Below are 15,000 nucleotides of genomic sequence, written 5' to 3'. Positions count from 1 at the left end.
ATGTAAGGTCTGAAATGTTTACGGTCAAAGGCCTTGAACAGATTTCAAACACCGCACAGCGAGAAAGAGGAATCGAAGGAAAGGTGCGATTGGATCACGGTTCTTTTGTTTGCTGCTTCAGTTCACTCTGAAATGAATGAACACTCCATGTTTGCAACACCACTTTGTCCTGCTTACATCACACTTTTGCATCCACCTGAAGGTAAGTGCTTTCAGATTCCGAAAGTCTGATTCCTGCTCCTATGCAGAAACTCTTCACAACCACAACAAGCTGCTCATTTGTTTCACAACGCTCAAGCAAACCACCACTTCTGTCACACTATCAACACTGACTGACACGCTTTCTAGCCCTGGTGAAAGCCCCTGTGGCAGCCTGTGACTTCTTATGTGCAAGGCCTCCCCATAACTTGATCACCTCCCCCCTTAGTCTGTACTCAAGAGGCTGTTGCTGACATCGTCTTCATGGTGGACGGATCATGGAGCATCGGTAACGAGAACTTCGAGCAGATCCGTCAGTTTCTCTACACGCTGGTCAACAGCTTCGACATCGGGCCTGAGCACGTCCGCATCGGGCTGGTCCAGTACAGCAGCTCCCCACGGACAGAGTTCCTGCTCAACACCCATCAGAACAAGGAGGACATCCTGCAGTACATCAGCAAGTTGCCATACATGGGGGGCGGCACGCAGACAGGACAAGGCTTGGACTTCATGTTGAAGAAGCACTTTGTGCAGGCGGCAGGGAGCCGGGCGCGTCAGCATGTGCCGCAGATTGCTGTGGTCATCACTGATGGAAAGTCCCAAGACAGCGTGGAGGTTCATGCCCAGAATCTGAAGAGACAGGGAATCGTTCTCTATGCCATCGGTATTAAAGACGCAGATGAAGACCAGCTGAGGGAGATCGCAAACGAGCCGCACGTCTATAGCGTGTCTAATTTTGCGGCTCTGCAGGGAATCTCTCAGAGCATCGTCCAGACACTTTGCACAACAGTAGACGAAGTCAAACGACGACAACTCCTGCTGTTGTCTAAAGGTAAAATGTTTCGAAGCATGCAGCTGAGTATGACTTTTTGTTTTTCTTACCTCGAGGCTATGACAGGATAATTTTCTCTCTTCATTTAAGTCATTTAAATGTGAAATAAATCCTGTGATCCTAAACAAGAAAAGCTCGTTCCATCAGCCGAGAGGGATAAGTTAAAAAAGTTTGAGTTGAGCATGATCCTAGTCAGGATCCAGTTAGAGTTTTGTACTCTGATATTCTTCACATCGATTCTTTATCACATAAACAAAGTTTGTCCAGACGAGGAGTTACTTTAGGGCACCTCACTATCCCTGTTAGATGTTCTTGTTTCCATGGAGCTTCTGATGAGTCTGATCATTTAGACATGTAGGAATGGGAACATAAATGCACTACACCATCATCGTTTAATAACAGGACAGCTTGTTATAGCTAAACTAACACACAGATGTTACACTTTCTTCGGTTTGTTGCTGACTTTTTTTCTCCTTCTTGTCCAGAGTGTTCTCAAGCCACCGTGGCCGACATCGTCTTCCTGGTCGACGGCTCCTCCAGCATCGGCATCAGCAACTTTCAGGAGATGAGGCAGTTCCTGCGAAGCGTCATCACAGGCCTCGACATCGGCCCTGACAAAGTCCGGGTGGGCTTGGCTCAGTACAGCGATGAACCGTACAAAGAGTTCCTTCTGAAGGATCACATGGACAAGGGTTCCCTGTTGGCTGAGGTGGACACATTTCAGTACCGAACAGGAGGCACAGAAACAGGGAAGGCCATGACGTTCCTCCTGAAGGAGTACTTCACTCAAGAGGCGGGGAGTAGAGTCAACGACCGGGTGCCTCAGATCGCTGTGGTCATCACTGACGGGGACTCTGCAGACGATGTAATATTGCCCGCACAGGAGCTGAGACAGCGCGGCGTCATCATTTTTGGTATCGGGGTGGGACAGTTCAACCTGAAGGAGCTGGGGTCCATCGCGAATCCGCCTTCAGATCGCTACCTGTTCACCATCGACAGCTACCAGGCCCTGCAGAGGCTCACTGACGGCCTGCTGAAAACTGTGTGCATCTCTGTGGAGGACCAGCGGCAAGGTGAGTCAAACTGACAAAACACTCTGTCTGATTTCATCAGCAGTTCTCAAACTCTTTCTTGAGAGCCCCGCCTTGCCGAATAATTTTTTTTTTCTTCCAATGGTAAAACAGGTATCGATATAGTTTGATTTTTATTATTATATCAAAGTTTAAAATTCAGGCATTGTGACAATCCTACCTTTAAATGTACACCCTCAGTCGTAAAGCCGACCCTCTATTAAGACTTGAATATTCGGGCCCAGCTGAGATAACACTGATGAAATCCTTGCAGACTTGGCAAAGTTCCCTCAGCGGCATTAAGTACTTTACCGGCTTGCTTTCACAGGCCGAGTAGGACTTCTCCTGAGTTAGTGCATTCGACTGACAGAGAGCTCTCGTGTAGCTGGAGTTAGACGTCACCTTGAAATGGCGCTCAGGTTATTAAATTAATGTCCTGTTTCCCTTGAAAGCGTATCTTTTTTCACATTGCATTACACACACTTGGAGTCTGCAGAAATAATACTCTGTGATTTATACGCCCTGGTTCCAGTAAAGTTGGAGGTCAGCTGGCGATGATGCAGTGTTGGCTTGAATAAAGAACAGTTAAGAGACAGAAAGGGTTTAAAGAAAAAGGGAGAAACTGTTTTTAAATCCCTGTTTCTCAAGTTTAGTGTGGGAGCTCATTGAGAAACCAAAATAAAATGTGTGTTTCACTTTCGTTCAACCATACCAGCAGATCTTCTTACTTTGTCTGTCTTCTTTCAGCCTTGGCAGAGAAGTTTGCAGACATCTTCTTCCTGGTCGACAGCGGCTTGTCGTCAGTAGAGTTCCAGCAGGTCAGGACTGTCATCACCCGACTGGTCAATCAGATGGACTTCGGAGAGTCCTCTTACCGCCTGGGATTGGCTCAGTATGGGCAGGACGTCAAGGTGGAGTTTCTCCTCAACGCTCACGAAACCAAGGAGATGACACAGGCGGTTCTGAGGCGTTTCCGCCAACGCAAATTACAACCCAGCGAACGCCGTAGATTAGGCTACGCTCTTCAGTACGCAACCACCAACTTCTTCACCAGGGAGGCGGGGAGCCGCGCGAACTTCGGCGCCAGACAGTTCCTGGTGGTTCTGAGTGGAAAAAACTCAGATGATCCGGTGTACAGGGAGTCCCGTCTGATCAAATCTTCAGGAGTGACCGTGGTGGGGTTCAGCCTTGGCGCTTCCATGGCTGAGATGCGTCTCATAGCGACTTCACCACATGTATTCCCAGCCATCAGTCAGACGGCCGTACCTGACCTGAGGACCATTTTTGAGAGAGAGGAAGAGGACACGGAGCTTACTGACGGTAAATAAACCCTTTCACTCACACTTTTTGTAACATCACTTATATCAACGTCCTCATTCAGAGTCATTGTCACTCCAAATCTTGCCGTTAAATTCAGTCTCAGAAATGTGAGCTGCTTCAGACTAGACCTCTCTGAAGGTCCAAAGTTAGATGGAACCCTGAGGGAATCCAGAAGTTTCTTTTCAGATCCAATCGGACCATAAACATTTTTTCATAGCGCACCCTCTTCCCCCGAAATGTACCAACTCGGCCTTGATGGGTCCATGGATAAAAGTATTTAAATGAACGCAGATAATTAACGTTTTAACGGATTGACTGATTAACAGACGTGTGCTCTGCTCTGGTAATCAACAGATAGTCCTTTTTTCAAATTAGCTAATCTAACGGAAGCCTAAAATGACTTTACTGATATCTCCCTTCCCACAGATTGCAAAGCAGCCAAACTGGCCGACATCGTGTTCATCATCGATGAGTCTGGAAGCATCGGGACGCCAAACTTCCAGCTGGTTCGTGCCTTCCTTCACTCCATCGTGAACGGCCTGGACGTCAGCCCAAAGAGAGTCCGAGTGGGCATCGTGAGTTTCGCCGACAGACCCTCAGCGCTTGTTCACCTCAACACCTTCAATGACAAGAAAGATCTGCTCAAGTTCATCAAGATCCTGCCTTACCACGGAGGAGGTACCAACACCAGAGATGCCTTAGAGTACGCCCGCAAGAGCGTTTTCATCAAAGAGAACGGAAGCAGGAAGGACAAGGGCGTCCAGCAGGTGGCGGTGGTGATCACTGATGGGGAATCCCAGTACAACGTTAGCAAGGCAGCATATGAACTACGACGTGAGGGCATCACCGTTTACGCAGTTGGAGTCAAAGGTGCAAATGAGGACGAGCTGAAACAGATGGCGTCGTATCCCACACACAAGCACACGTTTGTGGTGGACGACTTCACGAAGCTGAAGATGCTGGAGCAGACCCTGCAGAAGAGCATGTGTGTGAACATCCTCAAGCAAGCAGTCTCAGTCAACACAAGACAAAAGGGCATCAAAGAAGGTGTGAACCAAACTCTCTTTAATATTTAGCACAGATTAGAGTGACTGTGTCCCAGCCTATAACGTTTTATAAATCAGTGTTTAGGTCGAGTAAAGTTGATGTCTTTAGAAAATAATTCACACTGTTATGTTTTTCCCTTCTCCAGGCTGCTTACAAACGGATGAAGCGGACATCTTCTTCCTGATCGATCACTCAGGGAGCATCTACCCGACCGACTTCAGTGACATGAAGAAGTTCATCATCGAGTTTCTGCACACTTTCCGTATCGGGCTCGAACACGTTCGCATGGGGGTCGCAAAATACGCAGACACACCAAACTTAGAGTTTGATCTGACCGCACACTCGGACACCAAGGCCCTGGAGGACGCCGTGTTGAAAATCAAACAAATAGGAGGCGGCACGGAGACAGGAAGAGCGCTGGACTTCATGGGCCCATACTTTGACCGAGCAGAGGCTTCTCGAGGTCACAAAGTCTCAGAGTACCTGATTGTGATCACTGATGGTAAATCATCCGATGAGGTCAAGATTCCTGCAGAAAAGCTGCGGGCACAGGGGGTCAAGGTGTACGCCATCGGGGTGAAAAACGCAGACCAAGAAGAGCTGAGAGAGATCTCCGGAGACCCCACGAGGACGTTCTTTGTCAACAACTTTGATGCTCTGAAACCCATCAAGGACAACATCGTCACAGACATCTGCTCTCTGGACGGTAAGAAGACTGCACTAAAGTTTAAAATGTGTGTACCGCTGTCTGCAGGTGACAGTGAGACAGCTGTGATACAGATGATAGACGAGGCGGTGAAGGCAACAAGTTCTACAAAACAAAGATCTTTGACTGCATGTGTATATTCAAAGGATCAGGATTTATTTGTGGTTTGTGGTCGACACTATGAGGAGTGATCCCAGCAGAGATCGCTTCAGTCAGCAGCAGTAAAACAGGCTGCTAAGTCTGCAATGTTTTCTACTGTAGACGAATCCGTCTGATCAAAGTGTCTCCTCTCAAATTTGTTGTCTTTGTCCCTGACAGGCTCAGATAGTTATTTTAAGAGTCTGACAGCATTCGAGAGAGGATCCATACAGAGAGAGACCTTTTTGTTACGGAGGAAGATGATTTAAAAAATCAGAAACAGCCGTTACATCACTCAAAACAGACACCAAGACACCAGACTGTAACATGACGTTGCAGTACACGGGAGTTGCTGGTTTACGGCTGCTTCGATCAGTTAGTTGACCCGCGTTACTGTGTGACGTTGGTCTATCAGTTTCTGATGATATAGATGATATTTGTCAGTATTTCTCGGTCAGCGTTTAACGACTTATGTAGTAGTGTTGTACTTACTCTCTGATGTACATCGCTTTCGATAAAAGCGTCTGCTAAGTGAATTGTGACTTCTTGGTATGACTTCCTTTAGTGTGCTTCTAGGTCGATAGCATTTCATTGGAGCGCCCCTTTGTCTGTTTAGCCCCCTCAGCAGTAAACTACAATTTATTCAGCAGCTTCACTCTTGCTCACTTCAGCAGTATGAGCCCGAAAAAAGATTTTTCACAAGGTAGTAGGTGAAAGTAGATCTACCTGTTTGTTGTTGTCCACACGGACCTTATTTCCTGCATACATCAAAAACCTGCTGATTCGTATTTGCTCAGTGCAGCTCGGACTACAAATCCACTAAGAGCCAGTACAGTTCACATACTGAAGATCCAGAATCTACATTTTTATGCACAACTTATGTGTCAATGCATCATAGCAAGCTACATCAGAGTAGCATACGTCCCTCTGATTGGCTCATCAGTTTAAAATAAAAGATGCTGCCACACACTTACACACACTAACATGTCTGCGCTGCTCTGTTCACAGCTTGCAAAGACCAACCTGGCGACCTCATCTTCTTGATTGACAGCTCTGGGAGCATTGAATACGACGACTACCAGAAAATGAAAGACTTCATGAAATCTGTCATCGGTAAGTCCATCATTGGGCAGAACAACGTGCATGTGGGTGTCATGCAGTTCAGCGACCGACAAAAGATGGAGTTCCGACTCAACACCTTCTACTCCCAGGATGAGATGTTGCAAGCCATCGGTGACATGAACCAGTTTGGTGGGGGCACGCTCACAGGTGAAGCTATCACTGTGTTGTCGCAGTACTTTGATGCAGCTCTAGGAGGGCGGCCCAACCTGAAGCAGAGGCTGGTGGTGATCACAGACGGTGAGGCTCAGGATGAGGTGGAAGGCCCTGCCGCCGCTCTGAGGGCTAAAGGAGTGCTGGTCTACGCCATCGGAGTGGTGGCCGCCAACACCACCCAGCTGCTGGAGATCAGCGGGACACCAGACAGGATGTACTCCGAGAGGGACTTTGACGCCCTGAAGGACCTGGAGAGTGAGGTGGCTCTGGAGCTGTGTGAGCCGGACAGAGGTGAGAGCAGACTGTACAAGTACAGACACAACAAGTCGATTTAAAGTTATCAGTCGGTCACCACAATAACCAAGAAAAAGTAAAAACAAAGTAAAGAATCATGTTCTGGCATCAGCTGCAGCTCTAGACCCGACAATGAGTGTCAGATTTGTTTCTCCTCCGCCACTGATGCTGACAAAGTACATATCAGAAATCTGCCCCCTTCTTGGTTTAAAATTCAAATTCAAATTCAAAAAACTTTATTTGTCTCCAGGGGGCAATTCAAACTTTTCATTGGTTTAAAAGGGAAAAGTGACATTAATGAGTGTGGCGTTTTTTCAACTGAGAGCTCTGTGAGTGCAGAAAAAAAAACAGCTGACACTGAGGGCCTGGTTGTTTGAAATGTTTAATGTCACTATTATTCTGGTTGTTCAAAGAAAAACTGGATGACATCACTCTGATCCAGATACAGACATTTAAAGGTTTGTAATTATGATGCCAAAGGGTGTATACATTTTGCCACTACACTCTGATCCTGTATTTGATCATGTCTATAAACCCCTCTATTTCAGCTCTGTTCAGAACAGGCTGTTTCTGTGTCTGTACCTTTAAATATGTAAATGAGCTGTGTCTGACCACGCCCCCTCTCTGAAAGGGCTTGGGTGTACTCGGTCTTTCTCGCTCCGTGTCCTATTGTTTACGGTGAGAAGGCAGACTCAGAGGGCAGAACAAACACCTAGCTGTGGGAGTGTCACCCACCTGGGGGAGGGGCTACTGCCCTTTGTGATGTCATGAAGGGAAAATCTCCAAACGGCCTGTTTGAGCACACATTTTCTGAAAAGTGGAGCAGGCAGAAGACGGAGAGGATGGACTTTTCTCATCATTGGGGGGTTTGTAGACCAGACACACATATTAATGTTAGAGAAACATGGAGAAGTGAATTTGGCATCATATGTGACCTTTAAGGATTACTAAATCCAGACTACCAGAGTTTTAAAGGGGACTTCACACTCCATACTATGTCCACAGGAGGTGCCAAATGAAAGGTCAAATATTAGATATTTGATAATTATGAACATTTTATGTCTATAGTCTATATACTGCAGAGTGAATAAAAAAAAATAACGATAACAGAATGGATTTAAATACACCGACAATGTTCTATTTCCTGAAATAATATGAAAAATGAATATGGACGTTTATTAGTCATTTAACCAGATTTGTTCTCAATCATTCCTTCGATATTTCCCTCTGTTCTTTTTTATTTCCGACCAGATTGTAAGAAGACGGAGAGGGCGGACATCATCTTCCTGGTGGACGGCTCCACCAGCATCGACCTGATCAAGTTTCGAAGCATGCAGAAGTTCATGGAGTCCATGGTGAACCAGACCACAGTGGGCAAAGACCTGACTCGCTTTGGAGTCATCCTCTACTCCACCAACCCAAAGTCTAACTTCACCCTTAAGGAGTACGAAACCAAACGAGACATTCTCAAAGCCATCTCACAGCTCAAAAACCCGTACGGAGACACGTACACCGGCAAGGCTCTGAAGTACTGTCTGGACTATTTTAAAACTGAACACGGCGGTCGGGCTGATCTCAATGTGCCGCAGATTCTGTTGGTGATCACAGATGGGGATGCTACAGACCATAACAGTTTAGTTGCTCCATCCGTGGCGCTGAAAAACAACAAGATCAGCGTGATCAGTATCGGCGTGGAAGGAGCCAACAGGACGCAGCTGGAGATCATGGCCGGGCACGACAAGTCCAAAGTCTTCCACGTGGAGAACTTTGACGCTCTGGAGGGTCTGTACAAGAACATCACTCAGGAGCTCTGCGACGTCACCAATGTGTGTGAAAAACAGAAGGCTGACCTGGTCTTCCTCATCGATTACTCCGGCAGCATCCAACAACAGGACTACGCCATCATGAAGAACTTCACCACAGCGGTGATCAGCAGCTTCAAAGTCAGCGACGATTTGGTGCGTGTGGGATGTGCTCAGTTCAGCAGTGAGTTTAAGGACGAGTTTTACCTGAACCAGGGGAACACTTTGGAGACTGCGAGTAAACACATCCAGAACATGATTCAGTCCGGCGGAGGCACCAACATAGGCAAAGCTCTGGACGCCATCAGGGAGTACTTTGAGGCTTCTCGTGGGAGCCGCAGATCGGAAGGGATATCCCAGAATCTGGTGCTGATCACAGACGGTGAATCTCAGGACGACGTGGAGGACGCGGCCAACCGTCTCAGGGATCTGGGGATCGAGGTGTTTGCCATCGGCATCGGAAACGTCCACGATCTGGAGCTCCTGCAGATCACCGGCACACCTGAGAGGCTGTTCACCGTGCAGAACTTTGGCAGCTTGGAGAACATCAAGAAAAAGGTCGTGAGCACAATCTGCAAATCCAAACCTCCCAAAGAACAATCCAGTGAGTAAAGAGTTCTGTTGCCTTCAGGCTCACTGTCCAGTAATGGCTTTGTTCACGCTGGCGTCACTCAGGACCTCATTATCAGAGAGCTTCTCTCTGGCGCTTACCTTCTTACAGCACTGCTGCTTCCCTAAGTTGTGACTGTACGTTCTGTTTAAAATTGCTTTGTGTGGTTAATATTTGCTGTGACAAAGCGTGTTTCTCTTTACGACAGGCTGCAGCATCGACATCGTGATGGGGTTTGACATCTCCAAAACAAACCGTGCTCCAGGTGAGCTGCTGTTCAGCGGACACACAAAGCTGCAGAGCTTCCTGCCTGACATAGCCCACTACGTTTCCTCCGTGCCCGGCCTGTGCTGCGTCGGCCCCGCTCCCGTAAGGACCAACATTGCCTACCACTTGGCGAATCGAGATGGGCAAACCCTGTACAACACAAACTTCGAGCCCTACAGCGAAAACGTGGTGGACAAAGTCAAAGCTCTGGTTCTGGAGCCGACATACTTCACCTCTGCCATGCTGAGATCACTCGGGGAGAAGATGAGAACAGAGTCCGGAGCTGGAGTGAAGGTGAGTCCGAGACAAATCATGGAAGTCATACAGCTCAGATATTCTCTGTTGTGTTGAAATCCAGATAAAGACACGTTTGTGTAGTGAGTGTTTTCCTACAGAATCAAACCAGGTCCAAATACGTTTTTTCCCTCTAAATATGGGTTTAGGAGGACACAGCAAAGATGCATTCTCACTCTCTTCATAACTCCACCAGTTACTCCTCCTCTTTAGTTTAAATAAGTCTCAGAGCTCCTCAAAACATGTGTGTGAAGTTTCTTGTTCTAAATCGGAAAGCGGATTTTGCATCATGTGACCTCCAAGTGATAATCAGAATATTTTGCAGACTGAAAATGTCATTCACATGTGACAGACTTCAAAGTATAATTTGGTTTAATTATGATTTCCCTCCTCCACAGGTTGTGGTGATTTTCTCGGACGGACTCGATGAAGACGTGATGAAACTGGAGTATGAGTCCGAGCTGCTGAGAAAGTCGGGTAAAAACTGACACATGAAGGTTTATTGAATCAAACACAGCTGATATTTGAACCTCTGCTGTCCGTTAAAATAAAATTGAGAAAATGTTGGAAAAAAAGTTATTTTCAGCTAGTACACAATCATGGCTCTTTTCTTCTTCTGTTGTATTTATTATTATTATTATTTATTTATGCAGGTGTCAGCGCTCTGCTGGTGGTAGCTCTGGAGGGAGCGCGTGATGCCACCCAGCTGCAAATGGTCGAGTTCGGTCGAGGATTCGGATACAAGCTTCCTCTGACCATCGGCATGCCGAGTGTCGGCAGCACCATCCTCAAACAGATCGTAAGTTCTTTACATCTCAGCATCACATTCCTGCATGTTTTGAAAAGCGTCAGGTGGCGTGCAGCGGCTGGTAGAGGAAGCTGCTTGCGGTCATGATGGCTAGGTCGACCATACATCCTGATTTGACTGGGACCATTTTTCTTCAAATCTTTAATATCTATAAACAGTAATATGTCCTGGTTTTAACCAACTAAAACAATACACCTTGCTAACAACACTGATTTGTCTGTAAATATGTCAATCAACATCGTTACCAAGGCTGCTGCTGTTTTAACCAATGGAGAAACATCACTGATGCACCAAGTGTCAATCAATGTCATGGTTGTGACTGTTGCTTATCTGGCCTAGCTTATCATGCTATCAGGTCCTGCTGCGTTAGGACAGGTAGGCGAGCTGTCATGCTGAAAAGGAAGTCAGCGTTTTCCAAAGAGCTCCAGGAGAGTTACAGCTTCCTTCCAAAAGTACCAGCCAATGAGTATGCTGCGTTTTGCACAAACTGCAAGTGTCCATTTTCAGTGGCCCACGGTGGAAATGCAGACACACAAAGCCATATTAAAACAAGGGAACACAAACGGTGGGTACAGGCTGGAAGTTTTTAAAAGTTACAACCTACGATGAGGCAAACGCTGCTGACTTTACCTTGTGTGATCGGTGCAGGTCACCGATCTGTGGATCAATAACTGTGTTTACACTCAAATCAAAGTGTCTCGATTCTGAGGTTATATGGTCAACTGAATCTAGAACTTGCACCTGATACATGTGCAATGCATGACAGCTCCATTGCGACTCCGTGCTCCGTCGTCCATCAACACCCACAGGCTGCATGCTCAGAGCACGGCCTGACAGCTGGAGTCACATGACAAAGGAGTTCCCTCGGTAACTACAGATTTACTCGCGCCAGATAATACTATGTGTGTGGTGTAAAACCCAACCGTCAAAACTGAGTGTTTTTTTCTGAAAATAAACCGGATGTTTTCATGTAGTTTCTGTGTCTGACTTCCCGTCCCGCTCGATCTGCTCTGTGGTAAATTGATGCGCCCTGCTCCGGCATCCGGCCGAATTAGAGGCCTTGTGTATCTGCTGCAGAGGACTCTAGACTGACGGAGCTGAGACGCAGCGCAGCGGAGCCAGAGGACGCACACACACTGAGTAAAGTGAAAAACTATCAGCTCTTCTGCCGTAACGGTGCAGAGTCAGACCGAACATGCATCTGGTGGAATTTAGCCGTAATGATGGTGCTTCTCTCATCATGTTATACTGGTAACTTATGAGATGAAAAAAAAGTATTAAAAGAGCGTCTTATGTTCTGGATGTTGACGGTCGGTTTCTGTTCTAAACTGTTCAGTGTGTCAACACCACAGTGAGAGTCAAAGTTTGTTTGGCTCTGCTCTCCATTAAAGCGGCTCCACAGCTGAGACGGTCTTCAGCTTAACGAGAATCAGACGAACTCATTTGTAGAGAAAATGTCTTCCTGTTCTGGCGTGTCAGTTAGCAGGAACAGAAACCAGCAGACGGCCTCGGGGGGAAGTGTTGGTCGTCAGAAAATATGTTAATTACCAAGCATGCCGAGGAACAACCACGAGCAAAGAAATAGCAGAAGAAGAAGAATCCACTTGAGTGGTTTTATGTTTGTCTTCTGTTAACACTTATTTACAGAGAGAAAAGAATTGTTAACTTATTTTTAGTTCTGAATTATTAAAAGTTCGAATGAAGGAACCAAAACTGATGCACATCAAACCAATCGTCCTTCTGGAACAAATAAAGTTGAAGTTGAATGTTTGCATTAAAATATCTAAATTAATTAAAAAGGGACTAAATCTACGTTGTATTTTTTGTTGATTACTCACATTACCTCAAATATTTCCAACAGTAATCAAAGCCAGAGAAATCTGTACTTTTATCGTTCTAAGGGTACGTGTCTTACCAGGTTGCCGCCATGACAGACACGGCATGTTTATCGTTGCCATGGAAACATCGTACATTACGTCAAAGACCGCTGCATGAGGAAGCGCGAGCTGCTAAAGCTGCCGTTCTGTTGCTGTTTGAGCTGCTGTGATAAAAACGTCGTGTAAATTATACTCCGATACATCAGCTCGTCTGTAAACATATTCTCTAACTCAGGTCGGTTTCGCCCGGTCGTCATGACTACGGTCAACGCGGAGAGCCCCCTGGTGGTGAAATTTACACACTGTGCCTTTAACTTAAAGAGAGAACTTTCAGATATAAAAAAACACCCTGTAAAGCTTTCTCCACAGAGCCTGTTAGCATAGCTTCCAAGCAATATGGCGGACGTTAAGTTTAGATTCTGGGAGTGAGGTCCCACCCACTGATCTGTGATTGGTCTGTAGCTTCAGTGGTCGAAAATATGAGGAACTAGCGTTGTAGTTTCACCCCGCTAAACGCAACAGCTTCCAGTGACTCAACAATCATCATTTTGCGTCACTGGAAGCTCCTTTACAGACTCAGAAATACAAAGATTTCACATCTCAGGGGAAAATGAGGGCGGGATGCACGACCATTCAAAAACACTACCAGGTTTCTAGTTAAGATTTTACCTTTATTGATCCCCACAAGGGGAAATTTCAGTTTTTACACTCTGTAGTCATGAACACACACATCGGCTGAAGTATACACACACATGCACACAAACAAGATCCTATGAACATGCACTAAGGGAGAGATGTCAGAGTGACGGAGCGGCCCACGGTGGGCGCTCCTGGGCTGATGGTGCGGGGGGGTTTGGTGCCTTGCTCGGGGCACCTTGGCAGTGCTCAGGAGGTGATCGGGCGCCTCTCCAGCTACCAGACCAACTAAGATACAAAGATTAATGCTAATGGGTGAAGTATCCCTTTAAATTCAAATGTCAAATTTAGTTAAATCAAAATGATTTTGACCATATAAAACATATAATATATTTCTTTTCAGTATTACCTTTTTCAAAAGTCTTCAGTTTAAGTACATCCTGACTAAAGCTGCCCTTTAACTTTTAGACTTTAGTAAGACCTTTTCAACAGATACCTTCTCAAATAATTATGAACACACACTTTCACTTTGCTTTGATAAATAAAATACAATATTGTACTTCGTTGCAGGCCTGATTCGTTGCTCGGGAACGTTGTGACCAAAAGCAAATGGCTGTTTCACTTGCTACTGCAAATAAAGAAAATCAAAAAGCATGTGCACCTTTTAAATGTTACTCACAAATCCTTCAGTTCTCAGTGGCAGTATGGTGGAAAGGCAGAAAGCAGGGCAATGGTCACAGTCATAGTGATAGCTGATTGGGCAGACGTCTACACTTGCAGCGGTTCCAAAGAGTACTTCCTGTTCCACTATATGCATTAATATCTATCAGTCTCAATCATTTATCCACAAGCTCAATTATTCCTCATACAGAGTCTATGTGAGCTTCAAACTAGCTTATAACATTAACATGAATTAGCATTTGTGGAAAAGATAACTTTCAAAACAAGGCTGCAAAATGCAAAATTCCTTGACAGATGGTTTCCATGGCAACACGTGATGGAGGATGTTTAGATACAGGTTGGCAAGGGAAAATGTGGTGATATCTTAATTTAATAAAATATATAATGAAAAGGGGACGTATGTAAACATTATTTTGGTTGCAAAAACTGAAAGTAAATCATGGTGATGTCATGTGTGTGTGTGTGTGTCACTTTTTTGTTTTGGTCTGTTTTGTTTTGGGTTTGTGTGTGTGTTTTTTTTATGTGGGTTGCTTGTTTTTTTGTTATATTTAAAAAAAATGATAATAATAAATGAATGCAAAAAATAATAATTAGCAGCACACAGTAACATTAGCTGCTACTACATTGCAGATAAATGCTAATTCTGCTAGCGCGCTAATGCGCTACCAACGCTTAGCATAAGACATTTACATACGCTACTTTATGCCGAAGCAGTACAAATTAAACACACACATTATATTTACCTTATGCATGCTTCACAATGTCTGTTACCCGTCGGTAAACTTTTCATTCACCTTAGTATCAGACATGTAAGACTCTGCAGCTTCTCATTAACCCTTCACTCTACTCTGCATCCTCTCCACCTTTCTGATTGGACTGAATGATTTGTAACTACTAATCATTTTAACAAAAACAAAAGATAGACAGTTTAACAGTTTAGCACGCTGCTCCTGTGTCTGTTACAACCAAACCTGTTTGACACCTTTATTTACACCTTGACAAAGACTTATTAGTCTGCAAATAGCTTCACTTTTTAACAATTATGAACTGTTTTATTTTTATTAAATAAACTCATGTTAACATTTATCTCTTTTTAAATTACATTTTAACATATTTAACTGTTTGAAATCTCTCTCTCTCTCTCT

The 15,000-nt window shown here is 45.3% G+C and overlaps 1 protein-coding gene across 1 annotated transcript in view; it reads left to right on the top strand.

Moving 5' to 3' along the window:
* The window catches only part of col6a4a (collagen, type VI, alpha 4a), a 63,883-nt gene that overhangs the window by 25,091 nt on the left and 23,792 nt on the right, over positions 1–15,000 (top strand). Inside the window, exons 4-13 of the mRNA XM_061049383.1 lie at positions 428–1,030; positions 1,516–2,103; positions 2,848–3,420; positions 3,847–4,467; positions 4,613–5,173; positions 6,320–6,877; positions 8,132–9,286; positions 9,501–9,853; positions 10,252–10,330; positions 10,507–10,741. Coding sequence (XP_060905366.1) covers positions 428–1,030; positions 1,516–2,103; positions 2,848–3,420; positions 3,847–4,467; positions 4,613–5,173; positions 6,320–6,877; positions 8,132–9,286; positions 9,501–9,853; positions 10,252–10,330; positions 10,507–10,741 — 5,326 coding nt within the window. The remainder of the gene's footprint in view (positions 1–427; positions 1,031–1,515; positions 2,104–2,847; positions 3,421–3,846; positions 4,468–4,612; positions 5,174–6,319; positions 6,878–8,131; positions 9,287–9,500; positions 9,854–10,251; positions 10,331–10,506; positions 10,742–15,000) is intronic.

This window comes from Labrus mixtus, chromosome 11 (assembly GCF_963584025.1).
Source record: "Labrus mixtus chromosome 11, fLabMix1.1, whole genome shotgun sequence".
In the NCBI taxonomy this organism is placed as follows: Eukaryota; Metazoa; Chordata; class Actinopteri; order Labriformes; family Labridae; genus Labrus; species Labrus mixtus.
The sequence above is the reverse complement of the archived record's forward strand: the minus strand, read 5'-3'. Positions and strand labels throughout refer to the sequence as shown.